This window comes from Taurulus bubalis, assembly GCF_910589615.1.
Source record: "Taurulus bubalis genome assembly, chromosome: 15".
Lineage (NCBI taxonomy): Eukaryota > Metazoa > Chordata > Actinopteri > Perciformes > Cottidae > Taurulus > Taurulus bubalis.
In genome coordinates, this window is record NC_136603.1 from 18,937,922 (window position 1) to 18,957,720 (window position 19,799).

At 42.4% G+C, this 19,799-nt stretch overlaps 1 protein-coding gene across 1 annotated transcript in view; it reads right to left on the reverse strand.

The window, feature by feature from the left end:
* The window catches only part of tmeff2a (transmembrane protein with EGF-like and two follistatin-like domains 2a), a gene marked incomplete at its 5' end in the record, with an annotated part of 99,449 nt that extends 79,902 nt beyond the window's left edge, over positions 1-19,547 (reverse strand). The window contains 2 exons of the mRNA XM_079230859.1: positions 7,928-8,037; positions 19,358-19,547. Of these exons, the coding sequence (XP_079086985.1) occupies positions 7,928-8,037; positions 19,358-19,547 (300 nt within the window). The remainder of the gene's footprint in view (positions 1-7,927; positions 8,038-19,357) is intronic.
* Positions 19,548-19,799: the final 252 nt, after the last annotated feature.

The window sequence follows — 19,799 nt, forward strand, 5'->3', positions numbered from 1 at the left end:
CTTACAGAGGTGACTGTTGGTACTGAAGAGAAACTTATTTTTTATTACATCGCAATCTCATAGGGATCCAACTACTATAGTGTAAATGTGTCCATAAACAAATCCAATCGCAAAAATAATACTCCAAAGGTTGTTCAAAAATGACTTTCTTTTAAAATGCGGCGCTTATCCATTATTGCCTTTAGCCTTTGGCTGTGTGAAGGGCCTCTTCAGCGATCTCATTACCGCTCACTATCAGTTGCTGTGAATGATTTTGATTTTGTATCGTATGAAAACAAAAAGTGCATTCAGGTTCATGAAAAGTCTGATAAGCAACCCTGAGATGAGATCGGCATTTTCCGTTCCGTCACCTTCGTCACAGATGGACGCCAATCATCGTTTTTGTGTGTGCGTTTGTATGTGTGTGTGTGTGTGTGTGTATATATGTGTGTGTGTGTGGTCCCTGCCGCTACAGCCGTTTAAACGAGTTCACCATTACTCAGAATCCCTGTCCCAGTCCGGTTCACATGGCTCTGGATGAAAGGAGGATGAATAAATGCAAATATATGGAATGGGGTTTGCATCAGGAGCTGTGTCAGCACCACCTGTGTGTGTGTGTGTGTGTGTGTGTGTTGTAATAGAAATAATTCTCTGTCTCTGGAGGAGAGTTCAAAGGTTTCAATCAAATATGACAAACAAACAAACAAAGTTTCTCTGGTCAAAAAACAAAATGGCTCCGTTCGTTTATTCATGCTTGCGCAAGCAGGGCGAAATCTAAACAGCCATGAATCATCGATGTCTGTCAGGGTTTTCACAAAGATCATTTGCTAAAACAGTCAGTTATATACAATTTCAGATGACCACCCCCTCACGATGCATCTCATCCCTGATTGGTTCCCGTTAGAACGAAGATGTGATGTACGTTGGGCCCACGTCTGCATATTTTTGGAAGATCTTCTACTTGGCTTGTACTTTGAACATTCTGTCAACAGGTAGCTTCGTGAACGTTCCGTAAACAGGTCATCAGCCTTAAACCAGGTCCTTAGCCCCTCAGAGCCAGGTCCTCAGCCCCTCAGAGCCAGGTCCTCAGCCCCTCAGAGCCAGGTCCTTAGCTGGCCTGAACCGGAATACCTTCATGAATTTGAAAAACCCATGTTTATCAGTCTACTTGTACGTTAATTATTAATCTGAACATACATTAGTATTAAAACCTCATTTTAACAGGAAATGTATATTAAACATATAGCATATACATATTTTCCCATCACAGTGTGTGTGTCTGTGAAATGATGTGTATTTCATTATTGTACACTCTTATTATATAAGCCTGTTTGTGTGGAGAGTAAGAGAGGGCAAGGTGGGCGGGTCAGTCGTGCTCCTGCACTTTGAGCAGCATACTTTGTGGCCTCTGTGTGTGTGTGTGTGTATTTTTTATAAAGGTGTGTCCCAAAGCGTTTTCACAGGTCCATGTTTAGTGCAATGTGAAGGACGCGCTGCCCTCCCCCCCCACCATCAACATCATATGAACCCACACTTAGCTCTCATCCCTCTTTGAAGTGCCGCGAGCACCAGCGGGCCCCGGCCATCACATCCCCAAACATTAGGCGGGCTTCTGGCAGTGAAAGGCGGGAGAGAGCAATTTGAGGTTGGACATTACAGCGAATAGTAGCCACATAACCAGCAGGGAGCATACTGAAGACCAAAATGGGCCGCCGACATTATCCCAAGTTCTTTTTCTATCAAGTCAATACCTGCTCCGCTGCCTGAATGCACATCATTAGGATGCCAGAGGAGCCCGTCTGCACGAGGAGGAGTGACCGTAACACACACACACTGAGGTGGTGCTTTGCCCAGTCCCTGCAGCCGCTGAATTCACTCAGGTTGGGACGCAGCCCAAAATGAATGGCTGCGCACCAACTGCGTTATGAGCAGACTTTACTTTGTCTAGGATCCCCACCAGTTGTTACCGCAAGAACAATTATTCTTCCGGGGGTCCATCATAAACCAATATGCTGGATTCTAATGACGCTGATATAAAAATGTGGGATATATTCGGGGAAAACTAATTTCTTTCACATGAACACAGAACACAAAAAAGTAAATGTGATATTAAAGAAGTGATAAACACTGTGCTGGTCGGGACGTTTTACATCTGGTTGAACGACTTCACAATGTGGATCAACTGTGTATTAGTGACTCTAAATGCCCTTCATGTCACAGTATTGGGTTGTTTTTCTGTTTTATTTTGAAGTCCTTGTCTCTTGTGTCCTCTGTTTCCCTGCCCCGGTGATTGTAAAGCCCCGCCCTCATTGTTTCCACCTGTGTCTAATCACCTGCACCGTCGTTAGCGGCTAATAATGATTGGATGCCTGGCGTAGCCTCCGGGAAGAACTTAGCCAAACAACTTCTCTCATTCTCTGAATTTATTTTCCTTGATCACAAACAGAGTAACAAGCGCTGCAATCGCGATAGCAGGGAGTCGTCCAGTCAACACGCAGGGAGACCGTCCAAAAACACCCCGAACAGCCGGAAGGTCGGCTCTTTGATGCACGGTTTTCCGTCATGAACATCTAAAATTTCTATTGGCTGTAACCCGTCTAAGAGGAGGAGAATCGTGTCCTCATCTTTTCTCACAAGGTCTGCTTCTCTAATGTCAACATACTGATAAACAGGTGTGAGTGTTGTGGTGCAACGCGTGGAACCTTGAGGAACGTTTCTCCCAGACAGTATTTGTTAAATTGACCTCGCACAACCTGAACTGTCATAGACATGAAGAATAAGTAAATGATTTATATTATCACCGTCCCCGTGTATTTAAACCCTGTTTGTCTCCTGCCCCAGTGTCCGTTTATGTTCCTGTTCAGACCTGTTTTTGGAAGCCGCCATGTTCGTGAAATAAATGACTTTCTGTTGTCGGCGTTTGGGTCCTCTCTGAAGCCACGCCGTCACACTTAAACCTTTTCCATTTCTGTACACTGCAATGTCTTGATAGTTGTTGACTGACGCACACAGATACTGATACAATTACCTGCAATCAGCTTCCATTTTGATAATATAAGCATCTGCATTTTTTATTTATAATTTCTTTTGCAGAAAATAAACGATTATAATTGAACACCAGTGAGATTAGTTAAGCTAACATCTCTGACATTTTCAAAAGGCAGGCTTTGTGTTAATGTACGACAAGTCATCCAAACTAAGTGACAACTTAAGAGGCTCTAGGTGTTGGGCAACTAAAAGGTCTTAGTTACTTTGATAAATGAAACCAGCGTTGCCAGCCGGCAGGTAATCATTGCTGTTATGTTTCTGGTGTTGGAGGGTCTCAAATGCAATATTGAAGATTTGGGCCCAACTAAAGAACGTTTTAAATTTCGCATTTTTGTTAAATGTGCCAATAAGAGAACATTAAAGATACATTTTTGCAGCTGCAATGTCGATAATGCCAATGATGTTTTCAGACACTATTAGAAGCGTTCAATGAGATCCTCGGAGCTGGTGTGTTTTTAAAAACAGCCTGCAGGAGAAGACATAAATTCCGCAGAGTTATGTTGATTTTATTGACTTTTCATTTAAATGTAACTACCGTTTAAACACTTTCCTGCACCCTCACAATGTGCTGGATATTTTAGTTTCATTTTGAAAGGGTGAACCGTCATTCTTGCAGTCTGCAGTCAAAGCAATGATTGCTTTTTGTATTTTTCATGGGTGGAATAATGGAGTTATACCCGAGCGTCTTGTGTATCTGTATTTGTAACACGGCACAGCACACGTTGTGCTTTTCGGATCGTTCTCGCATGTCCATCACCGACAAGTCAGCAGCCGCTTTTTCCACAATTACAACTCTGATATAACGTTTCGACGATATCATTCAGCGCGGGGTTATGAACTGAACTGTTCCGGAGACAATCCGAACAAACAAGCTGGATGTCATGTCCCAGCCCACAGTGAGCTTCCTCTCTATAAGCCCGCAGCCATAGACAGGGCTGGCTAATCAAGCAACACCAACACGAGCCAGTGAATCACTACGGGCAACTGGGTGTTTGTCTTGTTTATCCTGGAAAGACATTCAAAACAAGACCCAGAGATCAAACCAAGAGATTTCCGACAGGGATGTTATGTCCTGACTGGGAACCAAACCTGCCGAAGGCATTATTCTCTCTCACTGTATCCGGACAATAAAGGTGGTGTTTGAGGTTACTGGTGCCAAGCATCGAGAAAATGATTTGCAGTGACTCTGAACTTCTTGAGATATTGATACAATGTACTTTACCCATTGTATCTGGAGGACTGCAAACACTTCTTTGACCTAAACGACCCATCACATTACTTACATCTGCCGTGTTCACATCTGCCTCCCATTCATCCGCGGGTGTCTCCTCAGAACTTGGACGCGGTTAGCGGACCAATCTGCTGCAGAGAAGCATCTCGCTTGTGAACAAACCTGCTGCATCTGTCCCCGACGTACACGCAGGGTCGTCCAACTCCCCGGCCTTTACGACTTGAACGCCTTTCAAAAGAATTATCGACATCGAGGCGCCTTTCTGCCAATTGAACTTCCAAAGGATGTGCTGGCACTCGGCTTGTTGGAGGCTCTGGTTGCGTCTGCTGCCAACTCTCTCTCCTCGGGAAACTCATGTGACGCATTTTTATGAGTTTTTCGGCCGTCGGCCATTTTAATTTACTGTCGGCCGATTGTCATATTAATCCACTTACAGATGCAAACAAAGGTTAAATAAACAATGATTGATAACGTATGGGCCACGAGTGTGCCAGTGTCATGGGTGTTTTGAAATGGTAATTGAGAATTATGGATATTATTTAGTCCTCTTCCAGAACTGCATGCGTCTATGGATTACTATGCTCCTGCCAGGTAAAGGGACTCCTTCCGCTTCCCCCATTCTCCATACCTTGACTGCCCTGTTGCATTAATAAGCAACAGAAGTTTACTTAAGAAGTATTACTATGTTAATATCTGACTCTAAAAGCACAATTACCCAGCCAACTGATCTTTTTTTATTGGATACTTTGGTTCTGGCAATGAACTTCAAAAATGTGTCTTTCGTTGTCTTGGAAAAAAAAAACTCTTTTGGCAATTTCTGTATGTAAGCTGCATTCATTGATAACTGTTAGCAGAGGTCTTCTGTCCCAGACACTGTACGAAAGACAGCAGGAAATCGGAGCTGCATGCCCAGTGTGTATTATGATAAACAATGCCTGTGACTCCCCAAACCCCAAGAATATATTACTAAGCACCATTTTCGGAAAGCAATGAAATGTGCCATTTAGCCTTTGGTGCAGAGAGTTTTAGTTGAAGTGTTTTCACAGCGCCACGAGCGCACGTATTTTTAGAACGGTCGGCTCTTCGGGGAATCGGCAGCGTGACCTGACATTAACGAAACCAAACTGGCAACAATAGCTTCTCCCAGCAGCTACTGGGAGACGAATTACAAAGAAATGGTATGTGATTAGTCAGGGCAAGGTGCTAGTTGGCAAAAAAAGAAAGAAAAGCATGCTCGTTTTTAGGTGAATGAGGACATGTTGCTTTGTAGCAGTTTGACTCTAGTGAGTGGAAGTTTGGCTCTTTCAAGAGCCAGTGTGAGACGAATCTAATGCATCTTGGCAATGAATAGTGTCCATTGATTCCACCACATCAAACTCACTTCCTCTTCACAGAGCCTCTTGCATGTCTCTTCCTTTGGTTTTTTTTTCTCCTTTTTTTTCCCTTCTCCGTGTGTGAGAGTGTGCACGTCCATAGATGCTGTTAGAACAAAGGAAATCCATCCAAGATGAGAATTTATACAACTTTCATGTCTCCTCCGACGGTCCTGAATGAACTGCCAACACGGAGAGAAATCTCGGACCGGCTGATTTGAGGCAGATTGAGAGCGACTGACTGATTATTTCAGGGCACGGCGACGGCTCATCGGTTCGGAAGGTCACGTTTACGTTGACTGATGAAACTGTCCGCACAAACAAACTGAAGATGCACAGACGAGCTCGCCTCAGACTCGCGGTATTAAGCCGGCAATTGCGTTACGAACTGCTCTTTTCCCGCCGCCGCAGAGCGCCGCCTCGGTACACAGCGACAGCCGTATCAGTGTGAGATCTCCTGGAGAGGAATGGAGCTGTAATGTCATTTATCTGTTAACGTTTGCTCTCAGGGAAGTACGAAATTGAGATAAAAGCTGTTGACCAATCGAGTGCCAGCCCGCCTAGTGCCTGGCTGCGCTGATGACGCGCCGATAAAGGCGACGGATGAGAACACATGCTCCGTCTTCAGATCTCAGTGGCTCCATTCATCTGGGGCCCTGCGTGGCACGCAAGTCGGCAAAGCATGCAAACGCTATACTGAAATCAATACTCGGCGGACTGGTTTGCTCCTTTTTTATTATAGGTCTGGTCGTAAAGTTAAGTATGAGTCATTATCAAGAAGAGCATAATTTCCCAGATTTATGCCATTAACGCGGGCCTTTCAGTCTTCGGTCTCATCAGTGGCAGTCTTGTTTATGAATGTGGAGAGAGCGCGCAGTGGTCCAGAAGAGCGACATGGGGTTTCACAGGGAGCCATAAAGCTCCGCCCCAGGGGGGCTGCTATTGTCCAATCAAGACAATGGACTTCGATCCCGTTGATTATATAGATAACTCTTTAAACTGTTGTTTCACTTTAATAATACATCACCTTTCAGCGCAACATGTCTTCCCAGTTACATTTGTTTTTATTATGTGCTGTGCCTGGAGAAGTTTTGGAGAGCACTTTAAAGTTCTGTGAATCACACCATGTGAGCACTTCACATCTGAATCATTTTAAGTACATGGCAGCGTTTTAAGACGTCCAGGACGTGCTTATCCAAGCTCACTGTCTTTCATGCCTCTTCTCTGTTGTTGATATATTTTTTAGACTACACAAAAAGCGATTGAACTTCTTGACTAGAATACTGTACGACTCAATACTGCTGCCACCCACAACACTCGCCAACCTACCCGACACATTTCAAGCCAGCAGTCGTCCATTTTGTCGGCTGAAATTGCGATTTTTGTCTGAAGCTAGCTACGTAATTAAGTTGACGTTAGCTCTATGGACAGGTTTAAAATGCTGTCTGCCACTCGCTTGTTCATATTTTCATACTAGGGCTGCAAGATATATAGTTTTTTTTTCTGATTGGAATTGAGATATTGCTACATCGATAGAAAAAGTCACTTTAAAATGTAACCATTATTCGTTTTGTATTGGTGCCTTTTGTGCTCAGCTCAATGTTCAATTTATTCAATAAAAGAATGTGTGAAATCATTTCCAAGCAGTGTGCTGACAGCAGCAGAACTGAGAACATTTTAATATCAGTTTAGAGCAAGTCAAATCGTGATGCGATATTCCACAATGTTATTCCATAATTTCCTCATATCATTCCATATTTTCCTCATATCATGCACCTAACAAGTCTTCACATTTAACATCACAAAAGAAAGGTTTTAAGATGATGACTAACCAATGTGTCCAACAAATGGACTAAAACACATCATTTGAGTAAACCTCCCCAAATTAAGTGACACTGATAGCATAAAGGCGTTCCAGAGATTCCAGACAATGGTTGAGAAATACTGAGTGGATGTGCCTGTCATGAACATGACTTTTTTTTGTAACCTGTAACCCCACACACTAATACTGTATAGCTGAAATGGCCCTGGTAGGAACACTTTAACATAACTGTAGGTAGTTAGTTGGTAAATCATGCTATTGCATCTTATGTTGGAGCAAATACAACCCTGTTTAATCCACTTATTACATATTTTTGTTTTAACTAAATGCAGAGTATTGTTGTAACTACAGCTCCATGCACACTTCTTCAATTTCTAAGCTATGATTGGACAGTCTCGGTTTGGAGACACCAAACACCAAACACACCTCAAAAGGAAAGATAACAACATCAAATAGTAACATCACACCTCTTACCTTGAAGTCACAAATGCACGTCACCATGTTCCCAATTCGTAGACATTCCCCGTCGAACTTGCATGTGTTGGTGTCGCACAAGAACAGGTCTGTGTCCCGGTCATCAAAACCTGGAGGACCAAAGCCAACAAGAGACATCAGTGAGTAAGTGTTTTCTCTGTTCAGCCCTCAAGCAACTCTAACCTGAGCCCAGTCCAGGGTCGGCCATAGTGAGTGTCCACCATTAGTCATGGCTCCCACAGCACAAGGCACTTTTTGATCACACACTGTGCACTTTTAAAAATACAATGCTAGTACAAGTTCTTGTCCTTGGCTGCCAGAATGATGAAACACATGTAAAATTCTCTCCTAGAGGCATGAACAAAAGGAATTTCTTCATTTGTTGTTGAGATGATGGAGGTGGTGAACAGAGCTTAATACGTCGTTCTCCAATCTCCCGTAGGGTTTTCAGTGAGGGTGGCATGTGGTGACTGTAGAGGCCGTTGCATGTGATTCACATCTATGGAAGCGTCTGCATTAGTTACGCTTCTCCACTCATTCGTTCAGGTTGTTTCTGTGACATTTGTTTGTGTACAACAGGGCCGACTCCGGGGCGTTGTCCTGGAGATGGAGAGGCAAACCTGGGATTTTATCCGATTCAGGCTCCGTTAGGGATCTCAAATGACTCCAACAAAGCATTCTGAATCAAATCAAAGAGTCACATGGGCATGAGACTAGACGGAGCTCGGGGCTATCAGTCTACCTGAACTGATTGCTCGAAAAAAGAAGGGGAAAAAAAAAAACATGTGCATGCAGGCTTTTCCATTTTAAAGTACAAAGGTCTACATTTGCCTGAATTCTAGCTGTCGTAGAGCAGAACATATGATTGTTATAGCATTATGATATATAATTGGGACCTGTATACCTTACAGTATCATCTCATTCATTTCAAGGTAAAAGAAGCAAGGGTTTTTCTCCAAGTTTGCAGAATATATAAATACAAATTACTGGTAGGAAAGTTGAACTCATATCATGATGTGATACTGAAAATATTGGCACAAAACATTGCTCGGAGCATTATTTATCATCAAACCCTATGACTTCAGTTCTTAATAGGGATGATGATGGATTACAAATGTTCTGATGATAACACGAATGGGTTTGATTACACCATGCTTTGGAATGCAGTGTAGTAAAAAAAATAATAATGTTTTTCCCAGGATTCACAGTTTGTTTATACTGCTTATGCATTTGGAGGGCTTAGTGTAAAAGTAATTATTATGCATCTAAAATGTGCTTCATCAGCTTTAGGAGACACCAGAGCCTGACTGATATACCAGTTATATAGGCTTATCACAGATATGCAAAACAAAATTACGGTACATTCATGAATGATCGCCTCGGCTGTTTGGAGCTAATCCTTATTCTGTTCTTCTCATGCTAAGATTAACATATTGTTTCCCTATGTTTTTGTTGAGCATTCATAGTATGTTATTTCCAGTAAAGTTAAGCATCATCTTTGATAACAATACAACGGTCTCATTTTAAGCATCCTTGTCAAAAATACTTTATGAACGTGTTAATGACAAAGAAATATAAGGTCTGTGATTTTCACAAGGGAATATTCCTGTTTGCCCTGAAGGCCATTGGTCAAGCGCCAGACGTCTGCCTGGATCAAGTGCACATGATGGGCAAAGAAACAGACAGATTAACCTTTAGCTACAGGTCTGAACAATACAGAATATAACTGTTATGATGAATGCACACGCTCTTTTTTTCCAAAGCACGACATGCTCGCACAAATAAACAAATTGAATATTCAAATTTCTGAAAAAATGACAAAGCTGTCTCCCAACCATGCTTGCAAATAAAGCCCAACATAGAAAAGGAACCCAGACAACTGTGGGTACTGACTAATAAGATGACTGGATAACAAAAGCAACACCTTGTTATTGTGTTATCAACGGAATTCTAAAATATAGTTTTACTTCAACTGACCCGACACTAAATTCCGCCATCGAACGCAGACATAGCGTAGCTTCAGCTAACTCTCACCAAGGTCACTTTGACCCTGTGATCTGTAGACTTCTATCTTTCTAACTGGTTTTCACTCCTGCATCAGTTTGACATCCCGCACATATCCTCCAAACACATTTTGTAGATCCTTCTTTCTGCAGGTCATATTCTAATGAAGCATTGAAAAAAATATATATATTGTAACTTGACAAGAGCACAAAGTCTGGGATGCGTGGTATAGTTGGAATGTGAAGCAGAGGATGTAAAAGATACCTATCTTTGATGTTCAACTATGAACAATGTGCGGCTTGTCCCATTATATGTCTCAGTTCACGCTTTCTAGCCTTATGGAAAATTGTTTACAGCTACGCATGCAAAATATTTTACCGGTGTAAGTCAGAAGAAGAGAATATGAATTGGAAATGTTGAGGTACAAACATCTCATCAAAGTAATATAACTAACTTTCAGGTTATTTTGATTAACTTGATTTAACTAGACAACGACAATATGAACACAAATCTTGGATAAACTCCTGCAGCTCTACTGTGTGTTTCAGTCACACTTGCCAAGAGATGGAACATCATTTCTGATAATTGCATTCGAAAGACAGTCCCAATGCAATATCCGTCAGCAAAAACACAATTAAAAAAAGAGACAAAAAAGAAATGTGCACCATGATAATCACTTCCACTTCATCAAAAAGAACTTTAAAACCTCCTTTATATATTTAATCTCCAGGAAGGTTCCAGGTGCTATTGATACAACACCCCACAAGTGCTGTACTCAAATAAAAAAGTTTAATTTAACTCAAAATTAACCCCAATACCCTGGTAGAAAACAGGCAGATTTTATCACCCACAAAAGTTCTCAATGTCCTCAGCTTTCGACTCTTTACCATCGACATTATGAGCCGGAGGTTTTATTTTCTATTCATAGACAGTCTTATTATAATGGACACTTATAGTCAGCACCTTCCGCAGACCCAGTGTAATAACCGATGGCCCTTTCCACTTCTAAAAGCCTTCCTTGGCATGGAACAACCTATCAGGTAATAATACCCCATGGAAGAGAGGCCCATATTTTGTGGTTCAAAGGGAACCTGCTATTTGCCAGGGTCCTGAATGACCATAAAGTGCAAGCTCTCTGTGCAAATATACAATCATGGAGCCAAGAACAGTGACATGAGAGGTCTCGGCGCTTGGAGTGCATGGATGGAACAAAGCCCTCAGACAGAAGAGGGCCATATTGTACGAGGCAATCTGGAAAGCCACAGAAAATAAAAACATTTGGCACAGGAGGAAACTGACATGGGTATACCCACTAGAGAGAGGCCTTGTTATGAAGACCATCATACTACTGGCCAGGTGCATATAAATGACTGGAACATATCACCTACTTTTCACACCAGCTGGAGAGTCTTTATGAAATGGGAAATGTTTTCTTGTGTGTGTGAAATCATTCCAAGCAACTAATTTGAGTTTTGATATTTTCGCTTTTGTTTTGCAGGGTTCACTGGAGAGCAGGATATGGAAAACAATAAATGAAAGGAAAAAGAGAGAACGTGGTGTCCTATTTATGCCATTAAACTGTCTGCTTTATCAAGAAACAGATGTGGAGCTTGGACATCGGCAGGAGCCACTAAGAAAGAGGAACACATGCATCAGTGGTAAACAACAACATAGAGGGATTCGTTACCGATGGAGTCATCCTCATGAGTAACAGCGCAATCGAGACCTTTTTTCTACACTGTAATGACAACACAAAAAAAACGATAGTTTCTGTGAACTGTTTACAAGGATGCAAGTGACGCACCAGCTTTTGTTATGGATGTCAAGCCTCTGAAAGAAACAAGTACAAAACATAATAGAATAAATGTCCCAGATGATCAGCACTCAGAAACATCACGGCCAACAGGGTTTTGGCTACAAAGAAAAGTCAGCACAAATCTCAATTAGTTGTATGACAATGATTGCCTTAAAGCGAGTGCAAATATAGATTTACAGTAATGGTACAACCTGAGAGGCAATTTCTCATACTTGTCAGTTAAGGGCTTAGGGAATGCAATATTCTTAAAAAATGTCGTTACTGTCACAGTAATAAATGACGTACAATCACCCCGACATGAAAGTTCATTTTCATCATCCTAGCGACGTTGTCTTTTACCCATGAAACTAATTTAGTCATTGCTACAATCCCTTATCAGATTCTTTCAAGTGGCAGCTGTGTTGAATTCTGCAATTCGAGTGCATACGTTCATCAGCATCGTTATTTACAAGATTTGTGGTAAAAAAGCAATTTCTTCATGGCATCAAAACATGAACATATGTCATGTGCTAAAATAAGGGACATTGTTCTTTGGAGTGAGACTTATTGTGTTTGTAATAGCTCAAAGCATAGTTTAAATTCAAACATGATAATTCATTTTTTTTCCCGAAAGCTTCTTTTCAAATGTCCACTCTCACTACTCACGCTTCTAGGTTTGTCCAACACAAATCATGTCTTTGTTGAGCATGTTAAGATACTAACCCTGACAGCTCTACACATCAATTACGTTTTCAGAGAGTGCAACATCAACATCCGCAGCATTTGACAAAGAAAAGCATTTACTGTTATTGTTCTGTCTCCTCGGGATCCATTTCTGAGCTGGAATTCAGTTCCAACAACTACAGATTGCCAGTCTAAAAAAACTGAGTGCCTGTGTAGTGAAAGAAAATAAATCAGAAGAATGACAGTAAATGTTCACTTTCCTTCCAACGCTTGGGCTTAGAGCTCCAAAACTTTAACAAATGATTAAACAACATCCTTATGTTAAGAATTATCTTTAAAGATGAGCATTTCCAGTTTGCAGAAATAGAATCACCCACAGACATGAAACTGTCAGAATCTGTGAGCTAAGTCTTTTTGATGGAAACAAGCTTTGGAAATACTGAATATCAAAGAGGTCATGATAAGTCAATTCATCTGTATTCAATTGTTTAGAATGATGTGAAAGGCGGCACAATGTCATAATTGCTAAATACAAAAACCTGATTCAAAATCATCAGCTTTAAGAGAAACTTTTTTGGCAGTGTTGCCATATTGGGATAGTTTCCGCCCAAATGGTTGGCAGCCTGAGTTAATTCATGTGAGGGGAAAGTAACACACAAGGGTTTTAGCTGGCAACCAGGCTAAGAAATCTGAATCCTAATGCTAGCTGTCACACTGATGAAAATATGTAGCCCATCCATACACACATGACGGAGCACATTCTTATAAGCCTTTTAGTGGACCATGAGCAGGCAAGGATGGGAAGAAATAACTGAGTTGTAGTGTCAGGAGAACCAGTGGAAAAGTGGGCATGTTTAATTCATAACCTGACATGTTAGCTAACGATACGTAACATATTAGCCAAAATATGCATGTAAAATGTCACAGCTTCTGCAAATTAACGCTCAAGAAGCAGCTAGCTAGCTACAGTAAGACCAGTCTTACCCATACCAGACTCCAGGCTACTTTTATGGCGTGTGTCACAAGGGACAGAAAGAGACAAAGACAAGTAAGAGAAAGAGACCGACTGAGAGCGAGGGGGGAGAAGAGAAATGATGTTTCAGATGTAGCCTTGAGCAAAAGCTAGCATCATTTCTTGTCTGTTTGGGAGAACTGTGGACTCCATGTCCTGACAGGCTGGAATTTGTGCAGGCTGAACATATTTGCCATTATAAATACTAAAAAGACAAACTAAAAACCTACTGGCACACTGACATGTAATATATTCTGTCCTTTCCTAAAGTAAATATTGAGTAATCCCCAGAAAAATCAGTCGTTCTAACGGGAAGTAGCTATTTAATCATTTCTTTTAACATTTAAAATGAAATAAAACATACTCTTAATTCTTAACTAATTGTAGCATTTAATACGCTATACGTGGTACGATGTTCCCGTTATCTGAATATTTTGGCTGTGCATGATTCTTGCTCATGTCGATTTATTTTTTTAAACCAAAAAATACAGCTTCAAATCAAATCTGTCTCTCGAATAACGTCTTAACGTCTTCCGCACAATGTTAAAAGGTGCTGGTTGATGTGGGTTCTGTGCACAGCCCGAGTTGCACATGTCAGAGGCTTGGAAAACGTACACTTCCTGCTCCTGCCCTGCAGTTCCAGGAGGAGATTACAGTGAGCTGAATAATTAACGAAAACAAGCTGGCAAACATCAAATATTGAAAAGGTAATGTTTATATGCTAAAGATTAAGATGGCAAGCCAAGCACTTACTTGTCTAAAAGAGAGAGCTTGTCAGCCAAATGCATCTCCTCCTACCTACCTGGAATTTCACAACACTAAGAAGAACGAGGAGTCCTTCCCCCTGTTTTAAGCATTGTTCTGATCAATAATTAAGTAGACTAAATTAATAATGAAGGCTGAACAACCACAGCGGTGAGACATCCTTTCCTGACCTCTCTAATGCTAGAGGGCTTTTTTTTCTATAACTTTGCAACAGGTTTTCAAATGTTTGACACAAAGAGAGCCCTCATTATGTTATTGAAAAAGCACAATAACTCAAAGCATTAAAAGCCCCCAAATCATAATTAGAATGACGACTTTAATTGCAGCAAGTCTGAAAATAAAGCATTTTCAGGTAAACGACTCCCTCAAAGCAGCCAGTTGCTAATTAGTAACTTTTGATTAGACCTCCCTTTCACTGCCATGTCTTATTCTATTACACAGCGTTCTGCTGCTGTTTCCTCTCAGAGGTGTGGGCCTACATGCAAGGGAGGCACTTTTGACCTCCGTGTTGACAAATCTTGGAAGCAGATGGCCGATTCTCCCCAGACTACTGGTAATTCTCTCCACTTGATGGGATTTACAGAGGGCTTTGCATATTCGGCACTCACCCCTGTCACTTCAACTATCAAAGCATCACATGGCACAAGAGTGAACAATAGCAGGAGGGTTCAGTGAAGAAGGGATTTTCCCCCCAGCTTGGAAATTCTTCCACAGGAGAGTTATTTCATGGGGAAAACACGTTTTGGGTAGACATTCATGCAGTACCACCATTATCATACTACAACGTATGCAGCTATTCCAATTGTGATAATACAAGAAAAAAGGAATTAGACTGACTGAAACTGGTACTCTGGGAGGCATTCAGCAAGAGATGAATATTAATATTCTCCGCCTCAACTTGTTTTTTAAATGGATGAACAAAATTGAGAAAAAAAAGACGAGCTGATTTTTGGCCAAAGTCTTCAAGTGCACCTATTAAAGATAACACAGCCTTAGCTCATTTATCTAAAGTAGTACAAGCCAAAAATGACAGGCAAACTGCCACCCATGGGTTGACTGTGATAATTAGACAAAATGTTAAATACAGTCAACTGTGCTGGATGGATATACAAAAACTATTTGAAAAGTATTGGCTTTTAATTTTCATATGCCTGCATAGAAACTGCTAGGCAAGTGCATTTAACCCATTCTAGTATTAGGAGCAGTGGGCCCCGTGGAGTATTTTGGGGGGGTCCTACTCAAGGGCACCTTGGCAGGACCCAGGAGGCACTTCTGTAGTTATTTTAACCCAAAACCACAACCTTTTCCTACAGCTAAGTAGATGTGTTGCCTAGACCTAAGTCATTTGTTTCCTGAGAAGAAGGAAGTTGTATTTGAGAAGATGTATGCATGTAATCTCTATGATACATTCTGCATTGACATCTATGCAGAATCTGTATGCAACAGGACCATCTGAAGAGTTTTGGTTTCCGTTTGTAGTTTTGTTTGTATTTCCGTTTACGCATTGTTCAAAATGCAATCTGGGCCACTGATTTCGATTTTTATTGCTTAAAAATGTGCTTATAAACTCGCTACTTGGTCTCTCAACTCCAACTCTGCTCTCGCATCTCGAGATGCTAATCTGCCTGTAAACAATGAGCGGCAAACGTTTTTAAAAAAGAACACAGAAAAGGACGTCTTGACCCTGATATCCAGAAAAATAACCCGCTTGCCACCAGGGAAAGGACCAAAACTGAGAAATTGCTTTTCGTAGGATATCATACACACCATTAAATGAGGTTACGATGTCAGGAGCCACTTGGGGCTCAGTGTCTTGCTCAAGGAAACTTTGACATTTGGAGGGATTGAACCGCCAACTTTGTTATTAAAGAACAAACCGCGCCACATGATGGAGCAGGTGTAGGAGGTATGAAGGTAGGAGATAATCCTTTCCTGTGTAACGCACCTACCGACATACAATCTTCCTTTTTCAAACTGGTCGCAGTAGAAAAAGCACAGGTGTGACTGAATATCTGGTTACTGAGTATCCGTTAGCATCACAGGAAGTAAATGACAGTGAGCCAGCATGCGCAACACCCGAAACTGAAGCAGCGAAGTGGAATTCAGCCCTCGTTAATTTGATTATTTTTTTACGCTTGTCAACACGTCTTCTGTAAAAAAAAAAAAGGGGCTAGAAGCTCCTTATTAATCATAACATATCGTTTTATCTAAACTGGAAGTTTATGGACTAAAGATGGAGAAAATTCTCAAATTAACACTTCTCCTTTAACACTCTTTCTATTATATCACCCAGTTGAAACGATAGCTGGCGACAAAAAAAAACATTTCACAGCTGTGTGATCCCTCTTAAAGCCTTGTGAAGTTTGACTTCGACACGTCCCATGCATCGCAGGTTCCCATGCACACGTGTGCCTTTACGGTTTCAATGTTGTACGCCGCCTGACATCCAACGCGTTCTCACTCCCGCCTCGTCAATTAGCAACTCTCGGGCGCAGGCGAACACTTCTCAAAATAAACTTCCGTCTCCACAGGAAGTGAGGTTTGGGCCACAGAATCACTACGTTTGGTTTCAAAACAAACAAATGAAGAGCGCGTTGACAATAACTTCACTCAACTGCAAGAGACAAAAGAGTCACGTGACGAGCAACACACTTGAGTCACATGATTAAAGACACGACGCACGTGGGTTTACATTGGAGTTCGTTGGACGCGTGTTGCGTCGGTATATGACGCAGACGGGCACTGACCATATGTCCGTATTCGGCGGGTTTGGAGGGAGAAGGGTATGTACATTAAGCCCATTACATCTTTACACACATGTACATGTTACATGTATCCCAATGACACACCGGGGTTCACCACATGCATCTCAAGACCAAGTCTGTCTCTCTGCACGCACAATAGAACAAAGACCAAGTCAGTGTCGGGATGACTTTGGGATCCTCGGCTCTGCCTGAGAGAAGCCTTCGACGGCAGTTGTTTTGCGGACGTCCACAGATGCAAACCAAACAGAATGACAATCTTTGTCTTGTTTTTTTTCTTCCCCTCCCGTCTGTTTTATTCCACGGAACAGAATCTCATTCAGCATCGGTTCAAAAGGCAGCACAGCTGAATCCCATTTTCATCACACTGCTGCCCATAATTATCTGTGTCTTAGCACTGAGGTGACACTGAACATTTTTTTCAGTTTGCCTTATTCTCTGTGGAGCTGAAAGAATGTCACACATGCATGGTGTGCATGAAGGGAGTAGATAATAAAGCCCTGTGCAATTACCGCCTGTTTTTTTATTATTATTATGATCATTAGTGAGAGGGGTTTCTGTTTTTCACGATGGATCACGTGCGACTTGTTCCGTCCTATTAATTCTAATTGATGCTGGGTGCAAGTGTCTGAGTCTTTATTCTCAGTAGGATATATATATATATATATATATATATATATATATATATATATATATATATATGCACTTAAGCCTCCTCAAGGCGTGTTGGATAAAAGCCTGAAACACATACGAGAGTGTGTCAGGAAGTAGGGGAGGTGGGCAAGTGTGCATTTGGACAGGATGTATACCATTATCGGTCGTCATGAGCAACTCATCACCACCATCAGCAAGCAGCAGCGCAAGATGATCCTCCAATATAAAACAATACATATAATATGGAGGATCTGAATCCACAGACGAGGGTGAATCACTGCGAAGGAACATATAAAAAAAAAAAAAAGGTGAGCTAATTCATCACTGGATTCTAATTAATTGAAATACCAAAGATGATTACAATGAAGACAGCTATCTTCCAAATGTTACAAATCACCATCACAAAAACAATATTTCTCATTTGTGTTGAATCTCTCGATTAGCCATAGCATTGTTATCAAATTCTTTAGAAAAGAACATTTTTCTAAATGAGGTCCCTGTGTCTGACTTTGATTTGATTATAAATGTGTTTAAATGTGTTTATTACAAATCTCCTGCCAGCTGTCCTGTCACAGAATATTCTCATGACGGGTGTTATTTCTCATGGAAATGTTTCCCCTCCGTTTGGATCAACATCCAAGTATTCTGGCTGCAAAGCGGCGGTGACTCCATATTGATGCGTGGCCGTTATGAGCTATTATATCAATACTGCCTCTGCCCGTGAGTGTGTGGAATCGGCTTGGAGCTATTTTAAGGGTTCAGACTTGGACAGGCGACAGGGGAAATATATGGCGGCACAGTCGGCTGGTTTACAAAGGGAGGCGAGGCGCTGTGCTGCAGCCCGGTCCGCTTCTTTTCTTTTCTTTCTTTTTTTTTATCTCTTTGGGTAAAGCGAGGAGAGAAAACAAGTTTACAGCTCGGTGGCCTATAAAAGGAAACGACTGCGTTTGTATTTAAAGTGACACTTGACGAAACGATGCCAAAAATACGCCAATTGAACTAGATTTATCATTTCTCGGTGCAATTATTTTTTTTGGAGAGGGAGGGGATTAAACTCAAACTGAGCCGGAAACATCAAGTTACACAGCGTCTACATGAAGTAAAGCCGACGACTTAACGACTATATGTGGCATAGCACTAACAGTTGATATTGATATTATTATTATTATTGTGGCGCACGCGACGGTTCTTCTCCCAACGCGTCTCCTCGCTCGGTCTCCGGTTCAAATGAGCAGTCATTATTTCCACTTTGCCTCCATCGACATCACTGACCCCCTTCTGTCTTTTATTTTCTCCCCCTGCCAGGTGACATTTTTTGTTTTTTGTTTTGACATGAAAGGCGGCGAATGCCTCGCCGTCATGCTCCGAGGCAAACTCTACACAAGGATAAATGCACGTCACTCACACACACACGCGCGCACACGCACACACACACACTGAAAAACTCTGCATCCTCGCGGGGCTTTGCGGTGTTAAGAATCTGCAGCTATGCCCCACAGAACCGACGCCGAACCCTGGCGTGGTTGCTGGATAACACACACACACACACACACACACACACACACACACACACACACACACACACACACACACACACACACACACACACACACACACACTAATGAGAGCGAGTCCCCTCTAAACTTTGACGCCTGTCCTCTCTACCATATTGCCGCGTGCCGGTCTACCGGCCGCGCGTGCTGCACCTGGACAACAAGGGCGCACTATATGTCGGTGAGGCACAAAACTCTCACCGGAGCAGTTCCAGCCGGTCGGCGTCTGGCAGTCGCTGAGGGACGAAGGGAAGGCGCGCAGCTGCTCCACAGGTAAAGTGGCGAGGAACGAGACGAGGGTGATCCGGAGCCAGCCTCCCGCCGTCGCGCTCCACTGGCGCAGCCGTCGGGGCTCCTCGAGCGGTGCCCGCGCCGCCGCGGAGGGACCCATAGTCTCACTGGCCCCGACAGCACGGGCGAGGTGCGGAAGAGACGCGGACTCGCACCGACAACTCCAATCCCGGCACGTTCAGCGGGGCGCCTAGAGACCGGCGCGTGCGGACCATCTTCCGTGCGAGACCGTGCGCCCCATGTAGCAGTGCCCCGGTGTAGTCTGGCCAAAATTGGGTTCCGCCCGATCCAGGAGGGGTGGGGTGGGGGGTGGGAGGCTGCCGCAATAAGAGAAGGACCTGGTGGGGTGGGG